Below are 25,969 nucleotides of genomic sequence, written 5' to 3' on the forward strand. Positions count from 1 at the left end.
CAAAGGCTTGGAGGGGGTGTTTTCCATGGAAGAGTTAAAATCTGTCGTGTGGCACTATGAAAATGAGCAGTGTCCAGGTCTAGATGGGTACAACTTCAAATTTATCAAGGGTTTTTGGGAGCAGATTAAAGGTGAATTCAAGAAGTTAGCTGATGATTTTCACCGAAGTGGCAAATGGCCAAGGGGTTCGAATTGCTCTTTCATTTCCCTTATCCCGAAGGTGGACAACCCCCAAAGTCTTAATGAATTCCATCCTATCTCATTGGTGGGATGTATGTATAATGTCATATCTAAGATCCTCGCCAATATAATTAAAGGTGTTTTGTCCAAGGTTATTAGCGAATGCCAATATGCCTTTGTTGAGGGAAGAAACCACCTTGATAGTATTCTTATTGCGAAAGAGGTTGTGCATGATGCGAGGTCTAGAAGGATACCCACATTCGTCATGAAGGTAGACTTCGATTGGGGGTTAACCATTGCATAATAAAATTATAGGCATATGTACTTTGACTCAATATTGACAACGTTCTACGCAAATGAGAATAATGATTCCTAAATTAAGATGATATTTGTTACGAGATAGCCTATCTATTGCATCTTATCATATCTTAGCCTAATTGCTTCTAGGTTTGAGACGCCATAGGTGGATAAGTACCCGCTAAGAAACACTTCCTAGGTCCATAATACTTTCTAACCCTTATCTTTAACTCGGTCGCTACAAGTCCGTTGCTAACTCGGTCGCTAATTCGCTCGCTAAATTTAGCGACATAGATTATAGCAATGAACAAATTTCAGTCGCTAAATCGGTCGCTAAATGACTGTTTTCTGGTAATGTTTATTTCTTTCTTAGCTTTATTGACTTCAATATGAAATACTTTGAGGTATCCACCTCTAATGCCCACATATTCACCAGATATTTTGAGAAGACAAAATCCTTCATTTGTGATGCAATTCAATAAACTAAGCATCACTTCAACATAGTCGTATGTTCTTACTTTAGTCTGATCTGGTAGAGTATCTTACCAGAACAGTTCCATTTCATGTCCTCTACAAATTCGTTATCATTTCTTATCTTCACCGACATATGCAGAAGAACACTTGGCAATATTTCATTTAGTTGAACTAATACATTCCACTGCAATGGTACATGCACGCGGACACTTGTAAACAGAAATCAAACTTGTCTTCCATGTTTCAATTCCCTTCTTATTATAATTGATGGATGATGGTACATGCATGATGGATGCGTGAATTTATACCAAAAGTCATTTTAGAAAAATGGCTTCATACATACTTTAAAATTTTTTTATAAAATAAATAAGCACATTGTCCTTTTAGTAATTGCATTTGTTAGATAATATTAGTTTATTTAATTATTGATGTTTTATGGGTAGAATAGTCTTTTACTCTTTGCTTATTTATACTTTACTTTGTCTCTTATTATATCTAATGAAGACTATTGATTTGCCTCAAATGAAACCCTCGCACATCTTTCACTTATGCTCTCTCCTCATCTTCTCTTTTTCTCCTAATATGGTATCACAGAGCTAGGTTGGTCCATAACACTAATTATTTGTAGATCAAACTATTATGTTATTGCAATTTTGATTTTGTGAGGCTTTGCAACACCTATGATGCCACCACGTCAACGTGATTTGGCTTACTTTAGATTGAAGAATTTGATTTGCAATGCATTGGATTGACCCAGCGTTAGAAGGTTTGATAGATTTGATAAGGAATTGACATTGGGGTTATTGTAAAAGATTTATATTGGTGCTGACATTGCTGCTCTTTGCACTTTGTATCGGATTTTGGGTAACACTCACTTTTCTCTTTACTTGTATTTTTTTTTTCATCTTTATTTGCAATGGCGGGTGAAAAAGATGATTCCCTTCAAGCTATTAGTGTGCAATTGAAAGCTATGTACTGAAAAACATTTTGAAAGGCAAAAGAATGTGGGGTTATGTTTCTGGAACTTCTCAAATGCCAAAAGACAAGAAAGATGGAAAATATGAAACATAGCTTGAATCTTGGGAAGCAAATAACTCAAAGATTATTACTTGGATTAATAATTCTGTTATTCAGTCTATTGACTTTCAGTTAGTAAAATTTGAAAAAGCAAAGGAGGTTTGGGATCATTTGAAAAAGTTGTATGTGCAGTCCAACTTTGCAAAGCAATATCAGCTGGAAATTGACATTCGGGCTCTTCAACAAGATAACATGAGCATTCAAGAGTTCTATTCTGCTATGTCTGACCTCTGGGACCAGCTGGCTCTCACTGAATCTGCTGAACTGAGTGCTTTTCAACCGTACACTAAACGTAGAGAGGAACAACGTCTAGTTCAATTTCTAATGGCTCTTCGGAATGATTTTGAGGGGATACGTGGGTCGATTCTGCATCGTAATCCTCTTCCATCTGTTGATTCAGTGGTTAGTGAATTGTTAGCTGAGGAAGTTCACTTTAGGTCCCAATCTGATAAAGGAAAGGTTGACAAAGGAATTCTCCCAAGTCCAAATTCTTATGTTCTTGTTGTTCCTCCTTTTAAAGGAAAATCTCATGGAAAGGTTGGTCTTGATGAGTGTAGCTTTTGTAAGCAAAAGGGCATTGGAAAGCTCAATGCCCAAAACTGATGAACAAGGCACAACAAACACAACAATCCTCTCAATGGAAACCTCCGAGTCAATTCAACCAAAGCGACTTTAAGAACTTCAGGCCTCAAGCACCTAAAAGTACTGCAGTTACTTCTATGTTTAATGAGAGCAAATCTGTTTCTGGTCATTCCTTAGATGAGCTTGCTGAACAATTCAACAAATTCCTTGCTGCACAATCCTCTGCCATGCCTGCATCGTCTTCCACGCACTCATATTCCATGTCTGTTATGTCTGCCGCACAATCTTCCGCCGAGTCCAACATAGGTTTGTCCTCCACTAGTCCCTCAGGTATATTTCCATCCTTGTGGATCCTTGACTCTGGAGCATGTCATCACATGTCACCTGATCTCAAATCATTTGTGTCCATACACCATGTTTCAACTATACCTATTGTCACTGCTGATGACACACCTCTGCCTGTAGCAGGAATTGGTTCTGTTTCCACATCTCATTTATCTATTCCAGATGTCTATTATATTCCTAAATTATGTGTGGGTCTTATTTCTATAAGTCAGTTATGTGATTCTGGTTGCTTACTTTCCTTTTCTTCTACCTATTGTTTTGTGCAGGATTTACGGTCTCAGAGGCTGATTGGGACAGGCCGTAGATATGGGGGACTTTATGTTTTGGAAGAGCTACGAAGTCCAGATGTTGCAGCTACTAGTGCTAACCTGTCGTCTTTTCGTTTGACTCCGTCCTCTTCTAAGGTTTATTTATGGCACTCTCGTCTTGGTCATGTTTCTTCCTCCCGTTTGAAATACTTAGTTTCTACAGGAGTTTTAGGAAAGTTGCAAGCTAATGATATTTCTGATTGTTGTGGTTGCAAACTTGCTAAGTTTTCTGCTTTGCCCTTTAGTAAAAGTGTCTCAATATCTGTTGCACCTTTTGACTTAATTCATTCTGATGTATGGGTCCATCCCCAATTGCTACTAAAGGTAGTTCTAGATATTATGTATCTTTCATTGATGATTGCACTCGTTACTGTTGGGTTTATCTTATGAAACGTCGTTATGATTTTATAACCATCTATCATATGTTTCGTGCTATGGTTAAAACTCAACATAGTGCTGTTATTAAGTGTTTTCGATGTGATTTAGGTGGTGAGTATACTTCTAACAAGTTTACTGAACTCCTTGCATCTGATGGTACTTGTAATCAAACCTCTTGTGGCGATACTCCTAAACAGAATGGAGTTGCTGAAAGAAAACACCGTCATATTGTTGAAACAACTCGTTCTCTTCTCTTGCTGCTTCTGTTCCTAGTGAGTTTTGGGGGGAAGCTGTCCTCACTTCTGTTCATGTCATTAACAGAATACCTACCTCTCTCACTTCAGGTGTGTCCCCTTTTGAAAAACTATATGGTTATGCTCCTGATTATTCTACCTTGCGAGTCATTGGTTCTACTTGTTTTGTTCTTCGTCCCCATGTAGAACGTAGTAAGTTGTCCTCTCGTTCATCAATTTGTGTCTTTCTTGGTTATGGTGATGGTCAAAAAGGTTATCGTTGCTATGACCCTACAAGTAAAAAAATTGTATGTTTCACGCCATGTCGTGTTTCTTGAACACATTCCCTTTTATACTATTCCTTCTAGTCCACATGATCTTACCAAATATGATCTCATTCGCATTGATCCATTTTCTACAGATTCGGCCATCATAGATGCTCCCCTTGTTTCCCATAGTCAAACTAACTCTCATGTTGAGATTTACAGGGTCGACACTAGTAGTTCTGCTCCTCCTGAAGCCTCGTCCGCCCCTATGCCTCCCCAAGCAACTTCTGAGATTGTGGATCCTCAACCTCATCGTCATCAACGTGACCGTAAGTCCACTCAACATCCTGACTTTGATTATTCTCTCTATTCCACTTCATTTGCTTCCTTTTTAACCTCTATTCATAGCTTGTCTGAGCCCTCATCCTATAAGGAGGCAATTCTTGATCTTTATTGGCAGCAGGCTATGGAAGAAGAACGCTCTGCTCTACACAAGACTGATACTTGGGATCTTGTCTCTCTTCCACCAGGAAAAACTGCAACTAGTTCTCGTTGGGTTTATAAGATTAAAACCAAGTTTGATGGGTCTGTTGAGAGATACAAAACTCGTAAGGGGTTTTCTCGTAAGCCCTCATCCTCTGCTCTTGTTGCTAAAATGACCACTATTCACACCCTTATTGCAATTGCATCTACTCGTCAATGGCATATTTCTCAACTGGATGTTAAAAATGTCTTTTTGAATGGTGATCTGCAGGAAGAGGTTTATATGGTTCCTCCACCAGGTGTTTCTCATAATCCAGGTGCAGTTTGCAAATTGAAGAAGGCCCTCTACGGGCTTAAACAAGCCCTTTGTGCTTGGTTTGAGAAGTTCTCCATTGTGATTGAATCCCTTGGTTTCACCTCCAGCCCCCATGATTCTGCATTGTTTGTCAAATGCTCTCCTCTTGGTCGTACTTTGCTCTCTCTTTACGTTGATGATATGATTATTACTGGGGATGATGTTGTTGAGATTACAAACTTGACACTTCAATTGGCTAAACAATTTGAAATGAAAGATTTGGGTAATCTTCGTTATTTTCTAGGAATTGAGGTTGACTATTCCCCTCGAGGTTATCTCCTCTCTCAATACAAGTACATTGCCACCATTCTTGCACAAGCTCGTCTCTTTGATACTCGAACAGTTGACACTCCTCTTGAACTTAATACCAAATATACCTCATCTGATGGTGTCCCTTTGGCAGATCCTTCTTTGTATCGCACTCTTGTTGGAAACTTGGTGTATCTTACCATTACTAGACCTGACATTGCTTATGCGGTGCATGTTGTTAGTCAGTTTGTTTCCTCCCCTACTACAATTCATTGGGCAGCTGTTCTTCGCATTCTTCGTTATCTTCGGGGCACTCAGTTTCAATGTCTCTTATTCCCTTCCTCTTCTTCGTTGGAGCTACGTGCTTACTCTGATGCTGATTGGGCTGGTTCTCCCTCTTATAGGAAATCTACTACTGATTTTTGCATTTTTCTCGGAGATTCTCTTATTTCTTGGAAAAGTCAGAAGCAAGTTGTTGTCTCACGATCTTCTACCGAAGCTGAATATCGTGCCATGACATCCACTACTGCCGAAATTGTTTGGTTGCGTTGGTTACTTGAGTCCATGGGTGTCTCCCTCTCTACACCTACTCCTATGTATTGTGATAATAATAATATAAGTTCCATCCAGATCACTCGCAATTCAGTATTTCATGAACGCACCAAACAAATTGAGATTGATTGTCATTTCACTAGACATCATTTTCAACAGGGAACTATCACCTTGCCCTTTGTGTCCTCCACCATGCAGCTTGCTGACCTGTTTACCAAGTCTCATTCTGCTCGACGTTTTCGTTTCTTGGTTGGCAAACTCTCGATGCTCCCTGTTAATGCATCGTGAGTTTGAGGGGGGGATGTTAGATAATATTAGTTTATTTTATTATTTATGTTTTATGGGTAGAATAGTCTTTTACTCTTTGCCTATTTATACTTTACTTTGTCTCTTATTGTATCTAATGAAGACTATTGGTTTACCTCCAATGAAACCCTAGCACATCTTTCACTTATGCTCTCTCCTCATCTTCTCTTTTTCTCCTAACAGCATTCACTTAAAAGTCTTTTTGACATTTATCAGCCAAATATAATTTACTTTGTAAACATATTTTAGAATAAAAAGTATTTAAATATCACATTATAATAAATCACTTTTAACTAAGCTCAAATTTCTAAACTTAAGTTCACATAAACTTACTTTCTTAAACTTCAATCCAAAGAGACTGTAACTCATGTATAATCTTATTGATTGAGTAAATCTTGTATGTTATATTGCCATTTTTATATATTATTGAAAGCACAAGGAGAAACTTTTGTTGAGCCTTTGCCCTTAAAAGAAGGACGTGGTTCCCATTTGCATGACATGGGGATATAAAAAGTAGAAAGTTGAGGTGGGAATGCTTTTGAGATTATCCTTATAATAAAACGTTTTTATTTGATGGATGTGCAGGATCAATGTTGACGAGATTATAATGAAGCTTTTTTTTTTTATGCAGGGGTTCAAAGGTGGATAGCGAAATTATTTGAGTGATGAATGATCTCATGGAAAAATACAAGTATGAAGTCAAGCAGAACATTATGAAAACAGAGAAATTCAAATTTATATTCAAAGGTGAAGGATGGCAATTTTGCCCAAACCCATGGGTACCCGTTCGAACTCGACCCGATTTGACGGATAAAACCTGAGTTGACTGGATTTGGGTTTGAGTTTTACCCGTTACTGTAGCAGTTTATGGGTTTGACTTTTGTATTAGTTAAATCTGTGCTCATATCCGCCCGAACACGAACCCAAAGATACCTGAAACATAAAATTAAAAAAAAAACTCTCATACATATATATTTATAAACTTTGTTCTTAATGTTTGATGATTAATTGTACTTTTGTATGTTTGAGAAAGTAAACTCTAAACTATTGTTGTCTCACTTTGGTGATGGATGAGGATGATGAATAGTTTTTTTTTTTCTTTGTATGTATTTCACTTTTTTTATGAAAGTAGGTTCTAGATCGGGTTGCTATTTCACGTAAGTAATGAGTTTGGGTTTGAGTTTCGGGTAAATCCGAAATCCAATGAGTTTGGGCATGGATTTCATTTTATCGCCCATAAGGGTTTGTGTTTGGATTCTGGTATTTGAGTTTGGGTTTAGTAATTATAAAATCCGTGTCCGATCCTACCCGTTGCCATCCCAAAATCTAATCAAATAAATTTTAGCTAGCTATCAAACTTGATTTTTTCTGTCATTTGTAGAAATATATTGGAGAAATTATAGTTTGATTTTGTAGTAGATATATTGACTCTGACATGTAGATTGAGGAAAAGCTGCATATATTAGACTCTATATAATGATTAGATATTTGAATAATGCTCAAGATATCCTGTTATATTCAAATTTGGAAAGTTGTTTCAATACTTTTATATTTATAATATTTCATTAATTAGTTAAGAAGTGTAGTTTTTTATGTTCCCGAATAATGATAACTCAAATAATAAGAGTTGGGTCACATATGAATTGAGGAGTGGAAGATTCAAATCAATTTCTGTAAGTATAATTTATTTTTTCAATGTACCAAAAAAAAAAGTTTAGCTTTTTATTCCAATTTGCCTCATTCAAAGTGATTTCTTTTTCTTGGTACATCTGGAAAAATAAACAAGAAAGGAAAACTACATGCCACCTAACGTGTCCCTAACCACAAGGACCTCCAGATCAACCAGTGGTGCATCAAAAAACCGGGTCTCCGTGGCCGGGAAGCGGGAACCAACCTTGGCTAATCAATCTGCCACTGCATTGCTCTCTCAGGGTCCAACCTAGGCGAACCTCCCAATTTCGACTTAATTTTTTATTAAGGTATTTTAATACCTGGGCGAGGATGCTGGGGAAGATGAGAAGAATTATGACTCTGTATAGGTCGGGTAGTCATATTTTGCTTCGTGAATTTTCTACCAGCTACTCAATATCTTACTTTTGCTGTGGGATATCGGTATATGGCAAGGCCTTACTCCATTTCCTAGCAGGAATGGTGACTTTGGAAATCACCCAAGTTCCTTAGCTGCAGCTGCCTATCTAATTTGTTCCGAGTTATAGTACATATACACATCTACTCATTTTCCACCTTCATTTTCTATCTATTTCTCTCTTCTTTTTTAATTAAATCATTTATCACATCTTTATTTTCTCTCTCATTTCTTTCTACCTCTCTCTTCTTTCACCTCTCCACACTTAAAAAAATGAAGTGTGAAGATATAATTATTCAATTTGTTACTCCCCGATACCTATGTGCCACTCAATATTGTGACACTTCATCCGTAGGGAATACCCCCGAGGAAATACACCAAGTAGCTCATTTCATGATAAAGGAAATTGGTAGCTAATTAATTAGAGAAGTTCCTTTCGAGAGTGCTCCCTTAGGCTATTACAGTCGGTCCATGAAACAAAGCAACGACGCTATTACCCCGGCCCCATACTCGTGAGTCGGAAGCTTTCCTGTAGTGAAAATGTCGTAGGTGGTGTTAGAAAATCAATTTGGTCCATGTCTATATACGCACTTATGCTTATACTACGGTATGTTCTTTTCTTCTATTGTCTCTATGTTTATGCTATGAGATGATGGTTGTTATTCATCGTGATGTGTGAATCTAACAAATTAAGCCTTTCAACGTGAGAGTTTTAATTTGATGTGCTTAATTTTCCTCATCTTAAGCAAGTAATTTTTTTTTTTTAAAAGACTAAAGGAAGCCAAATGGAAAACATTAATGACCATAAAATAATGGTTTGAAATTTTAAATTATATGCATAAAGAGGTTTTGCACGGGTTTGGATGGATATCCTCTTTTGTACCACTGCTACGGTTTGGAGGTTGCTTTTGGAGCCTTTGCAAGCTTTGTTGTCTTTTTTGTTTGTTCCTTATCTTGGTTTTTAGGTTTCAACTCTATAGCGTGGTTTGGTTTTATCTGTTGGAGGTTTTGGTCTGCTCTTTTGGATTGGTCTTTGTTGCATGTGTCGAGCGGCTTCGGTTTGTTCCTTCGATCATATTTGTCGCCGTTTCTTCGACTTTTATGAAGATCTTTTTAGAGGAGTAGTCATTTGAGGTTTTTACTAGGTTGTTAGCACGCACTTGTGCGTGTGGGCTCTTTGGGAGGTTTTGCTATATGAGTTGAATACTGTCCGGTGTTATGCTGGCTAGGTTATTGTACACATGTTAAAAGGGGTTATTTCTCAACATTTCTTATTTATATAATATATTACTTTATCTTTAAAATAAAAATACATAAAGAGAAGACGTATCACTATCAAGTAGGAGGACTTCTTATCATGAGAGATGATCGATCAGATGAATAAATCTTAATAATTAGATCGAACCATAAGTTGTCTTCATCGATCGAAACACAAAATCAATGTTCTTTTAAAAAATCATGTGATCATCAAATAACTTTTAATTGAGGATTTGTATCACATAAAAAATGCTTCCTGAGAGAGTTTATATTTGATGTATGCCATAAGCTTCCAATTGGTCAACTGGATAAAATCCAAGATGCGCTGCTTGGCTTGGTGTGTTACTTCTTCCACTGAGGAATCCTTTGAACAACAACCTAAGATGCCCATAATAGCAAACGTATAAATCCACTAGAACTACAACAAATCAATTGTATCTAAAATTGACAATTGTAAAGTGAATTAAACCACCTAACCGTCACTTTGTGTGAGGTTGTTTAAGATACAAGAGTATAATATAAATAGAATAAGCTAGTGGTTCAAAGTTACATGAGTTATAAATTGTGATAAAAAAGTTTTTAACTTATTTCAAACTCCATAATAAGATACAAGCTTTATTTATGTTAAACTACTTTATAAGTAGAAGCAATGTGTCCTTCAATTCTTACCGTCAAAAAAATTGTAAGTCATGTGGGTAACTAATTCACAACTCCATGGACTAATAAGATTTTTTATAAATAAATTAATAAATAAAATATTGAAATTTCAACTCACTTATCTTCAATATGATTGGACGATGAGTTATTTAACCCAAATTTTCTCATTGGTCATTTAGACGGCAAAAAAAACTGTGTCATTCAATTCGCGTATTTATTTTGCTAGTTTACCTTAAACAACCCTTATAATCTTATCCTATATATCCATGATTTTGGAAGATACCTTGCCACAGTTTTCTTTGTTTCCAACAATAGTTTGACAAGCCAACCTCCAAGATTCCGGTTTCTGTTCAGAGAGAAATCAAACTTCAAAAGATTAGGTAATTTCAAGAAAGGATTGCAACGTTAAATCACCAATACTTCGAAATTCACTACAAAGAAAGGGTTCAATGAGAGAGAGAGAGAGCATGCCTTCTTAAGATATCGGAGTTCAGTATTTGTTCTTTCATTTAAAAGATCGTCTCCTTCAATAATCTGCAACACATACACGAATCAATACGTACATGCAATTAGAGATTAATGAATAAATATTTTGTGAAAACTAGAACCTTATTATATATATCATGTAAAACGCGGTGACGACTATGCCTTTCAAAGCATGGACCCAAGAGGGGTATACGTAGCTCAGTTGACAACGCAGACTGAGTGTGTGGGAAGAACTCTTAGGTTTATCCTCAGTTCCTCACACAATATACTCTGGGAAGGGGATGAGAAGCCTTAATTGTGACTAAATCCTAAATCCGACGGCATCCAAATGATACCAGATGTTTTTAAGGTTTAAGAACACATTCCTAGAAATAACATTCCCGGAAATATGATTAATGGGGATGTTATTCCCGAACAAAATTTATAAATGTGTTTGATAAGCAATTAGTATTTTAAAGAATATTTATAAATTTTATTTAATTGAAAATATAAAAAAACAGAAAAATTGATAGAATGTGAGAGAAGTGGAAAGTTACATTCATCTTCCCATAAAAATGTAAGGTTCTCAATCCGTTTTATAAGAATCAAATTGAAGGGAATTAAGGAAATTGTAAGTTATTTTATTCTTATGAATGATTTATACGGGGAATCCTAGTTTCAATTTTGTAACAAGCGCATCCTAGTTTTCAATTTTGTAACAAGCGCAGGGAAGTTCAAGCATAGTTAAGACTTAAGAGTAAATGAAATCAAATCCCCAGTGCATTTTTCATTACTCTCTCTGCCAAGGCCAGCGCGGCCACGCCGAAGCCTAGGCACAGTACTCACGTTGTTGTCACATGTTTCAGCACTATTTTCTGCTTAAGTTGGGGCGACCTCACCCGTATGTGGGGGCAATCGCACCTGTGTGTGGGGGCAATCACGCTCGTGTCGTGACCATACTTAATAAAACCTTTAGACCTATTTTCATTTCTTTTTTTTCATATTAAATCTATTAGACACATTGGGAGGGTGCTTAGCGAGGGTTTGTGGAAGCGCCTACTTTGGAACATTAAGAAAGCTTAGGCGAAGCAATTATCTCACTCCAAATGGTTGTGACTATGGTGAGTAGAGAGTCTTGTGAAAATGGACTCAAGAGCGGGTCATGAACTACTATAGCGTATCTGGCGACCGGAACTTAGATCGAGGGAGCGCCTACTTTGGAACTCTCTCATGTGGCAAACAATCACATGCGCGATGAGCTAGGAGTTTATTTAGGCGTCTCATCTCATTCAGAAACGAGGCATGTCTAGTTGACAACCCGTAAAAGCTCAGAGCGAGTCCATATTAGATATTAAACCAAGGTTTTTGCGCCTATCCTCCATAAACAAGAAAAGTTTGCATCTTGAAAAGGGGATTGATTCATTCTATACCAAAAGCAGTTAGGTTATCAGGAAAATCCTACTTCCGCTAGAATTTCCGACTTAGATTATTCTATTGCTAAGTAAATGTGAACAATACGAAATTAACAAATTATGTACCTCTACGATACAAGTTCCACAGCTACCACCTCCACCACAGTTCATCAACTTCCCCTGTTAAAACAATTGGTTATAACTAATATTAAATACTATGTCTATGACAATGCTTATAAAGAAAAAACTATGTCTATGATAATTATAAATAAAACAATTAAATTTGACTTTTGGTAAGATATTCTCTCAATCACTAGTCACGAGACTAATTTATCACCCAACCGATTGTGGCTGACAAATAAATTATTTTTCATTTACAAGTGTTAGAAATCGAACATCAACCTAGACAATGAGTCAATCGAACTTTATGACAATAAATATAAAAGTTTAGTATATTGATGAAGATTAAAAACACACACATATTTAAATCTAATCTAATAAATAAATAAAAAAAGGAAAAAGGAAGAGTACATGACTACATGTTATGTTAGCGATCGAGTGGTTGTGATTGATTGGAAAATATGTGGTATGAGACTTACATAAGTGGCATAAAGCTCGATCTTGTTATCCAACATGATGTTCCTCAACAGCTTCGCTCCGCTGATCGCTTTTGCTTTATCCAGATCACCTTCCCCCTTTGGCTGCAACAATTAATTTCAGTTCCATTATTTCAACTTCAATTATAATTCTAATGCCACACTAACTAGAAGAAATCACAATAGTACAATTGAATGTGTGTGTTAACATAAACATGATACTAATGTAGTAATGTGTGTGTGTTTGTGAGAGAGAATCTGTGTCCAAAATTTAAGATAGGATTTAGAGACAATACGTACCCCAATGAACTCGAGCTCTATTTCAGGAGGAGATGGTGGTGGTGGTGGTGGTGAATTCACCGCGAAAAGCACTGAGTTGGGTCGTTGCAGCCGGGGAAAATAGTTGGTTGGATTCCGGGAGCCACTGGTGAGTGGAATGGGGGTGAATATATTCATAGAAGACATTCTCTTTATGCGGTGTTTGGTTTGCACCCACTTCTCTTTCTCCTGTGAGGATTGTCAATAACAGATGTATAGATGATGTGTATGTATAAAGTTTCTCATGCTCCAATTTCTTATTTAAAATCCATGTATCTTTATTGCAACTCTAGAACTCTCATGAGTCACTTTCAAAAAAAAAAACTCTCGTTAGTCGTTAGAGGCAAACGAGTAAATGTGAATGGTGGCTGTTGTGGAACCTTATACTAGATTAAGATGGGGTATATGAAATTATGTGTACTAGTAAATGTAAATGGTGGTCAAGCAACATCTTATCTCAAAAGCTTAACTGTTAGGTAAAGGCTAAATGAATGGTTGTATATTATATTCTAACATGTTCCCTCATGCAAGAACTTTTTGGTTTTGAAGCGCCGATTAATGCACAAACCCACCTAAATTCCACTTTTAATAAGAAAGTGAGGGGAGTAAGGATCGAATTCTAAACTTCTAAGCCATAAAAGCTATGATACCATATCAAACAACCACTTCTTCCAAAAGCTTAAGTTGTTGGATAAGAGTTAAATGAATGGTTTTATATTATAGTCTAACAAAAACATAATACATTCTAAATTGAGTCAGTATTCATGTATTTGTATTAATATTTTCTTCTATAAATTTTAAATGCCAATACTATTATCATTATTTGCTTAGCAATTCTTCATACTATTCTGGACCCTTCATCTCCTTTGCATAACCAAAATTTTGTTCCAAAGCAACGCTGTCGGAACTGCTTCTCGACCCTTCATCTCCTTTGCATAACCAAAATTTTGTTCCAAAGCAACGCTGTCGGAACTGCTTCTCATCACCGTTCTCTTCGTTCACCGATCACAATCTGCTTCTCATCACTGTTCTCTTCGTTCACCGATCACAATCTCCAATGGCTCTGTATCCTTTTGATCTTTAAACTGCAGTCATAGCTCTGTATCCTTTTGATCTTTAAACATACGGTTCAATTTTAAAGAGGTCAATTTCATTTGTAAGATTATTATCATTTTAAATCTAAGTCATCCGGCCTTAATCCGACAACTACCAAACTATGACCGCAGTGATTTTAGGTAATATTTCGGAAATTTTGATTGCAGGGTATCCAGATAAAATGTAATAAAATGCAACTTGGAACTGTGAAAGGACATACACAGAAAGTGGGAAGATATTGGTAATAAGCTTATAAAGAAAATCGTTTGATCCACTGCATGGTTCTTCTCAACATTAATCATGAGGCAAATTGTGAACCACAAAGTGGCAATCAAAACAATGTCACTACATCTGGCTGCCAGAAGCACCACAAGAACATAGGATCTAAAAAGCAAAACGCCACTGCACATTTCTTGAGGTTTCCCACCACAGCAAGAGGAGGCAAGAGAAAGTGTATTTGGAATCCAGCATGCAATTCAGGTCATCAAAGGAGTCACTAAAACAGCAGTATTTCCAATTACAGGCTTGAGACTTGCAGCATGCTCAAGAAGTTTCCATGCCTCCTTTCGCTTCTCGGCTGCTGAGCTTAAAAGCACTTCTTCCTCCTTGTAGTTAGAATGGCAAGAAATGAAGAGCTTCTCATCCATCTCCAAGAACATTTTTCTAATATTATGAGTTAAGTTGACAACTGCTGGGTTCCAGTGGCTTTGAATATTCCTATCTAGAGCTGGAAATATGATGGGCAGGATAACTTGACGGTTATGCGCAATCAAGTTGACAATGTGGTCGTTGTTCCATAAGAAAAGGGCCCTTTCAGCTACCTGAAACAATCCGCGTTGAACAAAAGAAAAGTATTTTCATATTATTAATAAGCATGTCAATGGAAACAACTGATTCTCAAAAGTGCTGAAGAATCAAAAACTACTCTTGGGGGAGAGGTCCCAAGAGAGTTACAAAAGCATAAAGAAGAGAACAAAAATACAGCACTTATTATTTCAATAAACACAACATAGACAGATTCCTATACAGAGGGGGTTCAAGGAACAAGGAAATTTCAGACCCTGTAAAAACAAGAAATCATGTTTGTCCTCATTCCCATAAACGATAAAGATCCAAGTACAGCTTCCAAAAATGAACCAAGGATGATGAGAGGAACTGTTTTCACATTCTACAAGGGGCTCAACTAATGCAACCTGGTGACTGCACACATAAACTTCTCACCAGAAGTTGCAACATGTATCTCCAAAACCAGAAGCAAAATGTATCTTTCAAGCATACAACCCAAGCCACATTGAAGTTTGTTAAAACATAAAAATGAAAGTCCACAAACTCCATCATTGAGTATAATTCATTTCTGAATAAGAAAAACACAAGACCTTCTGAAAAATCCAAGTTTAAACTTCTGAAATCACCAAATCAGTTATTACCATAATACTCAATTCCATTGCAATAACAGAGCTACCAACTTACATCACATTCAGTGCAGTTAAGAAAACAGTATAAGAAAAATCTAAAGCCCAAGAAAACCTTTGGATAATCAAAACTGAAAAGTAAAATCAGTTTTGAAATATCAATATATCGTAATATGTAGATTAGATAAAAGATCTCCTATGGATATTCAACTAAGGACAAAACTTAGATGCAGTTCCATATATGTTGTTTTTACAGTTTCCCAATTACAACATGACATGTGGACTAAAAAAATGTTGAGGGAAGTTATGACATTAATAAAATATTTAAAAAGTGGGTAAGAGGGCTTTTCATTGGGCATCAGGATAATCAGATCCTACAGTATTGTATATCTAAGTTTTGTCTTTCAACTAAGCCGCGTAAGCCACAAATGCTACAAGAGAGACTATCCTAAATCCTAAATATAGAAAAAGATAGGAGAAAACCTAAGATTATCAAGAATCTTTTCCATTAGTAGACCTTAAACCTTAAGTATGAGCAAATCTTCAGATGACTCAATGCTCCCTCCCTCACATAAAAGCAGTTAATTTCAATTTTTATTGAGAAAAGATAACCATACAAGACACACATGTTAAGGTTATGAAAGCTGTAGCAAGTACTACTGTAGTCTCGTAAGGAATTCCCACAAGTACCGGTCATTCTTAAATGAGTACCTAAGACCGAGCACTTCTGTCAAAAAGGGGAAAATAAACTGGCCTGTAGTATCATCAACAGAGAACTAGTCAATCCAAATTGCACACATGTGCAACTTCTTGCTAGTTGAGAGTACTATAAAACCAATTTGCTACATCGTACAAAGCATTTGCTTACATTTTCATTCTTAAAATATTTCACTACACATAGAAAATGAAAATCTTCTTGTCTATAAAAGGACTACAATGTACATTGACAGAAATAAAACTTGTCTGCACATGTAATTGAAGTGGAGAGAGAGCACTATGCAAAACTTATAGAGCATGGACCTAATCCTTTCACGTGGGAAAATAACATAGAAGTATGTAAATGATGAGGATTAACAAAATGAATCCAGTATAAGCATAAGAACTGTACCTGAAAGTGCAAGCTGTTAATGCAGCACCCAATCCGCCAAAACAACTGGACCATGATCCTCTGGAACTCTACCATGTTAATTGATTCTAAAATTTCTTCCAGTTCACCCAGAAACATCACCTCTTTCTGGCTATTTGTTACTGGCCAATATTTTAACAAACCACTTATCACAACGCTTGCTAACTTTGGCTCCTTTTCTATAAACTGCGTAACACAGAAGGACAATTGCTGAAAGTAGACCCCCATAGATTTAGGCTTGTGCAAGGGGATCAAAACTCTCCACAAGAAGATTTTGTGCTCCTCTTTCAAGGGTAAAGCAAACCCACTAATCACACTCCCAAAAATCTCCAACAGCTCACCAATCCCATTGTGTCTCTCAGTCTCAATCACAAATCGATAAAATATGTTGTTAATAGATTTGCGAATGAAGGGCCTATGCACCATGAACTTCCCATAAATCCTATGCAGAATTGTCTTCAAGCAATCTCTTTCTCTAGGATCCTCCGATTCAAACAATTCAAGCAATCTGGAAATAAACGAATGATCGATATACTTCTTCGCTAACTTAGCATCAAGGCACGAAGACGAGATAAATTTAAGCAGCAATTCATACACAAGTTGTAAATGTGGCCATGAAGGATCAAACATTGGGTCATCATCATCATTCTCACCACCACCGGCACCGCCCCCGTTAGCACTATAATTAGGTGGGAAAACTCTAAACAGATTAATAGCACACATTCTACACATAGCAAACATAGCAGGCTCACTAAATCTCATTGACCCAGAAGCCACAAAATCAACAAGTTCAACCAAAGTTTTCCTTTTTACATCTTTATCCGCCACATTCTTACCAGGGTCAGTGAAATCAAACGTCACACAACAAAGACTCAACTTGCTCACAAACAGGTTCATCTTCTCAGCACTAGGAACGTCCTTAAACGGCACCAAAGGCTCTATCCCAGACACCATACTCGCCGGGAACACCGCCGACGACGAAGCTCGTTTCGTGGCGTTTGCTCGAGCGGAAGAACTCCCACCAGGCGGCCGCTGGCTTCTCCCGGCGGTGCGTGGCGAGTCAGTGGAACGCAACGAGTCGCTCCGAGCCAACTCGTCCGGGTCGGGTTTCGACGACTTCCGGAGAAGCTTGTTGAAGGATTGCTTGAGCATTGCGACCCAGAAGATGAAATCAAAGGATTCCAAATGCTCTAGTCTTCTAGATCAAATCCAAAAAAGAAGAATCAAAATAGAGCGAACCCGAAAACGTTAATTTCATCACGAGCGAAAGTAGAAACCCTAGATCCTGGTCATGGAAAGAAGCAAAAATCCCGTGAAATTTGGGATGCCGCGTGAAATTGAGATCCCAATTTGAAATGGGTTTGAGGAAATTTTCGATTTTGCAGCAAGCATTGGTGGAAAATCAAATCTTGATGATTTTGGCTGTGGCTGGTGGAAGAACAATAAATGATAATTAAAATCTGAATCAAATCTCAGATACTCAACAATTTTCCAAATTTTATTGGGAATTAAATAAAAATAAACAGAGAAAAACAAGAAGTTGAGGTTGAATTTTAGAGAAGAAGGAACTTTGGGCAAGGGGATTGTGTATGGTGATGGAGACAATGAAGCCCTGGAGAGATTTTGTGTAAGGATGGAACCCTCTTAGCTGTTCTTTCTTGGTGTTATTAACAATCCACCACCATGAAACTAAAAAAGAAACAAAAGGAAAGGGGGAAAAAAAGGTAATGTGTGTTTATTTATGTTTTTCTTTTGGCATCAAGAATGATACCTCAAATGATAAGAGTTAGAGATATATGAGTTGGTGGGAGAGGTCCATGAATCACTTTTTGGCGGGTGCAATTTAGTTTTTCAATGTAAACACAAATTATTTTAGCTTAATTGCACATTTAGTTTTTCACATATTATTTTTATAAATAATTTGTATTAATGGGAGGTATAACGGGTATCGCAACCCATTACCGTAAAAAAAACAAAGTTTACTACTTTTTCACATATCATTTTCACGATTCAAGCCTCGAGCAAAAATTAAATGTATTTCTCATCCCTAACAAAAGCCTTCGTTAGCTCTTTTGGTTTTCCGTCTTAATTCCCTCCAACTTTTAATGGAAATGTTGATGTGGTATTTTATTATCATATCATAATTGAAAATTTAGTTTTTATTGAAATAATGTTTTGCTTGTTGTAGTTTTAGCCACTCTCCCTGCACCAACACTCTTCCTCCCCTCAACCACAACACAGCCCTCTTCCTTCCTCACCCACCACCACTTCTCATTATCTTTCCCAAATTTCTTCTTCCTTCTTCATCCTTCTTCCCCTCCAATCATCATCTTCTCTAAAACCCCAAAATCTAACAACAACAAAAACAAAATTGAATCAAACTTAGCCATTTTTAATATAGTTTAAGATTGAATTAGATCATGTATGTCGAGATAAGTCACTTTTTTGCCATAACTCGACAATTACCCTTAAATTTACACTTAGTAAAATTTCATATTAATAGGATGTTACAAGAATCACTTTAAAATTGAAGCTATTATACTTAAACTTTTGCAAATAATTTAATTGAATTAAGGGTGTGGCGTGAATCTAAACACAAAATAAAGAAAACAATTAGTCAAAGATCCCACATTAGTAGAACTAATTTATCCATTTAAAATGGGGAGAAAGAAAGCATTAAGAACAAGTTAAGAATATCAGCCAACCGTTTGAATAATATAACTCAAGGGTCAAAACTCAACCATAGTTTGTAATTTCAGCCATAATATTTTGTAACTGTAATAACCAATGGGACAAAACTCCTTAAATAAACTATTAAATGAAAACCGCTAGAATGTTCAGATAAAAACTAACAATGATAAATTTGCACGCCGAGTTGATAAATGAACGATTATAATTCTGAAGGTGGTGGAGTAGTGATTGAAGCAGTTTCATGATATGCACTTGTACACAGACCCCAATGCATTATATATCATCGCCATCTTTCTCCAAGTTGATAGATGGGATTTGGTTTGTCGAGGAAGATCTAACATTCACATGATCAATATTGAAATTTTGACCTAAAGTGAGCCTCAAAAAATCATTGTCGTCTTCTTGATTTGCTTCAGGCCCTGGAATATGGTTTGTGGAGGAAGATCTAACATTCACATGATCATTATTGAAATTTTGACCCAAAGTGAGCCTCAGAAAATCATTTTCGTCTTCCTGATTTGCTTCAGGCCCTCGAATATTGGCATTCCCAGACATTGCAACAGTCCTTAGAGAATTAGCAGCTTTGTGAAAATCATCAACATTAATTGAGCAGTCTTTGTGTTTTTCCAAGGGCACCTCATGATTATGTCTTCCTTTATAAGTAGTAATCACATTTTTCAAATTGTGTAGATTCCTTTCAACTGTTTTCCTAACAGGACATCCAGCAGTGGTGCACATGAAGTATCTCCTAAAGTAGACGCATGAAAACATGTTCAAATTGTAGAAACGAGTGATTGCAATATGATATGTTCTAAACTAACTATCACAAATGTGAAAACATTTAATAGAGAACGTATAACAGTTTGAAGAATGAATTAACTATGGATGAATCTACGTAGAATAATGATAAAAAAAAAATTAAGAGGACTTAAATGGATGAAAATAGTTAGATTGAATAATATCAAACTATATTAGAATTTTACAATCAATGAGTAATATATACTTTAAACAATAAATTGTAAGATTACAATCAATAATTTTTAAAATTTAATAACTTGAAATTCTAAGAGCTTCCTATCAATATTTATAATTTGACACAATTTAAAAAACATAAAATGATATATTATAAGAACCATAAAGAAGTCCATAAGAATTTTGGAACAACCAACACATGTAGATCAAAATACATACATACAATGAAAGAGGCAAAAAAGAAGGCATCATACATTATAAAAACTATAAATTAATATACTACTACAACCTCAATTTGTTGAACTATCTGAAAAAAATATTGTTTCATGCAAAAGTGCATGACACTCATTCATTGAATCTCCTGGTTAAGCATGTTTATCCTATTCAATAAATTTAAATAATAATTATCACATCTTTATTGACTCACCCAACAATCAAAGATGAATTGCTTTCGATGTTAATTTCAGACCTTATTATCATTATCTACAATTAATCTACCAAGTAATACAATTTGTATGATCCTTTTAGCTAGATTGAAAAACTCAAGTCAACATATACCGATAGCACATTTCATAATCCATGTTCCCAATCATTCTTTTAAATACGAAAAAATAAATATAAGTACCTAGGCATTAGATTTCCCTTACTAGGCCTCTGTCCAGACTTACGCCATCGATAACCATCATCCGGTACGTCCACTATGCTCTCAACTTGGACTTCTACTTTTGGCAGCGGGTGAATCAATCTCAAAAGTGCTTTGTTGTAATAATCTAAGCTCTTCCTGTAGTGATATAAAATATATAAATGCAGATACAAAAATATCATGTATACTTTACTTTATTTTATTTTATTTCAACTACTAGAGTCATAGACGGTTGATTTAAGTGTTACATGCTTGATTTTCGTTAAGCCAATCCTGTGGGTGGAAAAACCACTTACCGATACAGTAATCCTAACAAAAATATGGATATTTCCAACTCAAAAATTATTTCCCCTTTAGAAGGTAAATGATTTTAAAAAAAAAATATTGATACATTAGAGTAGATAAACAAAACCACCTTTTTGACCCAGAATCATGAGCAACAACAGCAACATCAACCTCTTTAGAAGGTGAGGTGCTTCCTTGAGTGACTTTATTTTTGTTGCTTTTTCCTCCTAACTGGAGATTTTCAGTGACTGGTCGTCCTTCATCAACTTTTGCTCCGGCTTCCTTGTAACAATACATTGGCATTTTACCTTTCTTAATTTCATGGATTGTCAAATTCACCTGCTTCTCATCATTATATTGATCATTACTATATTTTGTAGCATGTCTTTCAGTAGGAGCCAGTAAAATTTGAACTACATTGTCACCCATTAGCATGTTTCTATCAGTAGCAGAAACCTAATGTATTAAAAGTATCATAAATCAACACATGCTTTCGTAGTAAATAATAACAAGTAAGATCAAAAGCTTTCACACATTAATGAGATAATATCTAAGGAAAATATACATATATAGATCATAAGATGATTTGATAAATACAAGTTCATTACAAGTCTGATTGGGAATTTGTTTAAACTTGTATCATCATCATTTTATGTTGTAAGCATCGATATTCTTCCTAATAACCACTACATATCCAAATGAGAAATTGGTTAAGTAGAGACATTTTAAATCCCCTTCTACCTAAACAGTCAATAAAATAACTTAATTATTGAAATATTTTGTCAAAAACAATATCTTTAAACAATCTTAGCCTTTGAAAATGAAAACCCAGGGGCTAGGATTTTATAGGATAAAAATTTGAAGGAGAGGGTCTATTTTGCATAAGCAGCGATATTTTGTTAATCCTCCGAAGTACTTATATACATCAATTGTTTCAAAGTAGGTAGTAAAGCTGAGATTTTATTGTAAAATGAAATCTTTAAACCTTAGATTCACTCAACAGAGAGAGACAAAGAGAGACAAAGAGATAAAAATAAAAGGGAGATATAACAGGCGGAGTGATGTGTACAAAAAGAAGTGAGTGATGGGAAAAAAGTTGGTTAAAAATTCTATGGAAGAAAGTGTGTGTGTTTTAAAATTGGATTCTTTCAATGGTGTGTTGCATGAGGGCTTTGATACATTCACACAAACTTTATCTTCCATGTCATTTTCTCTTCATGCCATTCTTCTTTTTCTGACACATCATTTGTTATGTATTGAATTTCTCCTTTTCTATTGTTTTTTTAGAGAGAAAAAGAGATTTATTAATAATTAAAAGAGAAGTACAAACCCCTCAAAGAAGAGACAAGGAGAAAGAATCGACGGAACCCCCACAACAGAAAAGCAACCAAAAACCAAAACCTCCAATAATAACCCTAAAAGCAAAGACAACCCTAAACCAACATCAAAATCCCCAAAATCCAACAAAACCAACAAAACAATTTTCTCTAAGGTCCTCCACCCGGCCATGAATGGCCTCTTCATCGCTGGAGGGAGATTCCAAACCTGCAATTTTTCCTAAAAACCAAACCTTCCAAGCCTCTTCATCCTTTCCTAATGTTATATCTATGGATGTAGGTAGAATTGGGTTAAATTTTCTCTTTCACACCAAATTTACTCCCATCTAGATAGGGATCAGAATTGAAGAGAGGTAAATGAAGTATATGAAAAATAAGAAGACAAAGGGATTTGAAAACAATACCTGAGAATTGAAAGGCACTTCGTTTATGGGACAAGCTGGAGGATCTCCATTTAAAGCAAAATCTCTTCTCTTTTCTTCATCCTGAGAGTCTGAAACTAAGTTGTAGTTGTTATTGTTTTCCATGGCACTAGGTGCTTGAGTAAGGTGAAACGAATGAAACTAGGGTTTTAGTTCTGATTTCGAATAATATAAGAAATGATTATGAACTTCTCATCACTCGGCACTCATTTAAAATGAAGAACACTATCACTGGAAAATTATAATAAAGGTACTAGTGAAAGTACCACAAAAAGGTAAATGAGTTGTATTTGTGCAAGTTATCACCTCGTATAAAAGACTCAAACCTTATCTCTACATTAATTAATTTTTTTTATATAAATATAAACTTCCATATACAAGCGTGTATTTATAATAAAAATTTAAACAGAAAATAGAATAACACCAAAAAATAACTATTAGTAAAAATAATAGAACATGGTTATTCTTATAGTAATGTAGTAGATAACAAATATCATAAATAAGAGTTTATTTAATCATTTTAATTAATATTTATTTTTAAATATATCATCTAATTACTTATACCATAAATACAAAAGTCTCCTTCCATTGGTTCATATCTCTTAATTTTAAAAATATCTAGCATAATTAATGTTTAGTATGATAAAATATTATTAATTATTTATATATAATGTAATGTGTAAGTTTAAGCAATTATGGTCACACATAAAACATCTCTACTCACCTAGATAATACATTTTTTAATTGATGTTTTTAGTAAATAATAAATTCTGATTTCGTTGCAATTTGGCAAGTTTAATATTGTCCATTTTTAAATCATATTCATTCTCATAATTATCTAACAAAAAAATCACTTTTCATTTATTAATTACCAAATATTACTGATATATAAATATTTAGCTAAAATATGTTTATTATCAAACACAAAAAGTATGCTTTTTGCTCCAGAATAATATTATAGAGTCTCATTGTAATAAACAATATTAGGATTGACACATATGAAGTCAATATAACTAGATAATATAATTTCTTGATACATCCCTTATCTTAAGAAATTTTCCTTAGATATTAAGAAGATTACTTCTCTTATATCTCTAATATTGGATAAAACATATAACGTAATGGTATCCCCTATTTATGAATATGGATCATTTGGAATCTCAAAGATACACACTATCTATCTAATCATAATCCTTATTTCTTATTTAGTCTCATTAACTTGAGCGTGAGAGCGTCTTAGAAGTACTCACTCCCAACACACATTGTCGGCCGTTGCGAATGATGAATGCTATATATAATAGGAGACATAGAAGAATGAGTCAAACTCAACCTTCATGCTCGAAAAATTCAAATATGGGTACTTTTATTCCACATATTGGCTAATCATAAAAATATTCCATATATTGAATAGTTAGACAAGAAATTTTTTTATACTAGTGATAGTGATGACTCGGGTCCAAGGCTAGTTTTTTTAGTTCTTTTCCCATTAAGTTTTTGTGGTTATTTAGTATACTTTTATCTTTTTAGGACACTTTATGCGTAGTTCATGTATTTTAATGTTTTTAGGTAATATTAGTACTGTCCCCGTATGATAGCTCAAGTGGTAGGAGCTGTGAGACATATGGGTTTGGTAGGGGGAGGTCCAGGAATCGATTCTTGGCGGGTGCAGTTTATCTTTCTGATGTACAAAAAATAATATTAGTATTTTATGCATTTATTAGGCATTTTTGGATTTTGTGTGCATGAATCAAATTAGGAGGCCACAATGGCCTTTGGTGCATCTGTACCTAGCACTGGGTTGCTCGCACTGGAGCATTGGAAGATTGGGAGGGTTCTGTGATCCTTGGCGCACTCGCGCCGAAGAGGGCTGCACTTGCGCTCAAGAGGATCTAAATCCTTATTCGCCATTGTCGCTCTAGGCGAAAATAATATTCCCTTCAACAACCAAACAATCACTCAAAAATAAACAATAATATTAAATTTACAGGAATCAAGCAATAATAATAATAATAATAATAATAATAATAATAATAATACCTCCTTTGTGTGGAAGTGGATTGTCTTGGGATCTCTCACATCTACAGAGAATCCAACCCTCTTGCTGACTATCTCGCTAAAACTGGTTGTTCAAGAGCTAATGAGTTGTGGTCCTTGTTGAGGCAGTAACATGGCCCTTCTTTCTTTCCTTTTGGCTTATGCTATTTGTTCTGCTTTTATTCTGCCATGAGGTTAGACCTATTACCTTTGACCCTTGTTGTGTGCGTTTCGTTGACAAAGAGAAACAGATTGGTTGCTGCAATGGAGAGCGTTACACTTTCCCCGTGTGTGCTGCTAGTTTGGATGATGTTGTTGTGTGGTGTTTTTGTTCTCGTTGCAGCCGCAGGTTATCAATCCCCTGCCTTGTCCTGTCTTATTTTTTTATCTTTTTTTGTAGTTTAGTTAAATTAGATTGCTTTCCTTTCATATTGGCAATGTTTGCCTTTTCATGTTTTGTTATTTGCTTTTTACTTTCTATTTGTATTGTATTGATCTAAGATCCTATTATTTATATATTATTCTCCCTTTTCGAAAATAATAATAATAACAATGATGAATGATGATAATAATAAATTGAGATATTGAGGAAAATATGATTTTATTTAATAAATCAGTTTTAATTTAATTAAAAAAAGATTCCAGAGCATCTTGGAATATTCCTTGAGGTTTTTCTGATTTAATTTATTTATTTCATAACATTTATGTTAAATTTTAACATAGTTTTTTTTTTTGAAATTCAGTCAAGTATATAGAAACTAAACCAGCACAGAGGCCAAAACATCAGCCCGAATAAAAGCATCCAGACCTGGCGACCCCTCCTTTATCCAAACCAAAAAAGAGGAAGCACCCCAGGCTAAAAACTCAGCGGCACTATTGCTGGATTTACGAACAAAAAAAAAACATTCATGTTTGCAAAAGCCAAAGAAAGAGTACGACAATCATAATTAATCAAATCTAGATAAGAGGAGTCTTTGCTCCGACGTCTCCACCATTGAAAAAGCTGTTAAAAAAATGTCTCAAAGCAAACCGTGTTAAAACCAAGGTCAAGAACTAGACGCAATGTCCAACGAAAG

At 35.4% G+C, this 25,969-nt stretch overlaps 3 protein-coding genes across 6 annotated transcripts; all 3 read right to left on the reverse strand.

The window, feature by feature from the left end:
• Positions 1 to 9,548: 9,548 nt before the first annotated feature.
• Positions 9,549 to 13,199, reverse strand: LOC130718094 (photosynthetic NDH subunit of subcomplex B 3, chloroplastic). Its single transcript, XM_057568561.1, has 6 exons — positions 12,859 to 13,199; positions 12,562 to 12,663; positions 12,089 to 12,142; positions 10,557 to 10,619; positions 10,369 to 10,431; positions 9,549 to 9,806 (listed from the first exon to the last, which is right to left on the reverse strand). The coding sequence occupies exons 1-6, from the start codon at positions 13,021 to 13,023 to the stop codon at positions 9,771 to 9,773; spliced, it is 483 nt and encodes a 160-aa protein (XP_057424544.1). The 5' UTR covers positions 13,024 to 13,199; the 3' UTR covers positions 9,549 to 9,770.
• A 1,000-nt stretch (positions 13,200 to 14,199) lies between these two features.
• LOC130717435 (serine/threonine protein phosphatase 2A 57 kDa regulatory subunit B' kappa isoform-like) lies at positions 14,200 to 18,204 on the reverse strand. Its single transcript, XM_057567651.1, has 2 exons — positions 16,492 to 18,204; positions 14,200 to 14,792 (listed from the first exon to the last, which is right to left on the reverse strand). The coding sequence occupies exons 1-2, from the start codon at positions 17,659 to 17,661 to the stop codon at positions 14,448 to 14,450; spliced, it is 1,515 nt and encodes a 504-aa protein (XP_057423634.1). The 5' UTR covers positions 17,662 to 18,204; the 3' UTR covers positions 14,200 to 14,447.
• A 1,048-nt stretch (positions 18,205 to 19,252) lies between these two features.
• LOC130716644 (WRKY transcription factor SUSIBA2-like) lies at positions 19,253 to 25,382 on the reverse strand. Of its 4 annotated transcripts, none has more exons than XM_057566625.1 (6): positions 24,897 to 25,382; positions 24,647 to 24,794; positions 22,842 to 22,930; positions 21,231 to 21,556; positions 20,798 to 20,953; positions 19,253 to 19,948 (listed from the first exon to the last, which is right to left on the reverse strand). In XM_057566625.1, exons 2-6 carry the CDS (start codon positions 24,765 to 24,767, stop codon positions 19,474 to 19,476), a joined length of 1,167 nt encoding a protein of 388 aa, XP_057422608.1. In that variant the 5' UTR covers positions 24,768 to 24,794; positions 24,897 to 25,382; the 3' UTR covers positions 19,253 to 19,473. The 4 variants fall into 4 exon arrangements, with proteins under 4 accessions (XP_057422608.1, XP_057422611.1, XP_057422609.1 ...); XM_057566628.1 differs by having other exon boundaries at positions 21,231 to 21,382; positions 24,897 to 25,380; XM_057566626.1 differs by having other exon boundaries at positions 21,231 to 21,439; positions 24,897 to 25,379.
• Positions 25,383 to 25,969: the final 587 nt, after the last annotated feature.

Source organism: Lotus japonicus, chromosome 5 (genome assembly GCF_012489685.1).
Source record: "Lotus japonicus ecotype B-129 chromosome 5, LjGifu_v1.2".
NCBI lineage: Eukaryota > Viridiplantae > Streptophyta > Magnoliopsida > Fabales > Fabaceae > Lotus > Lotus japonicus.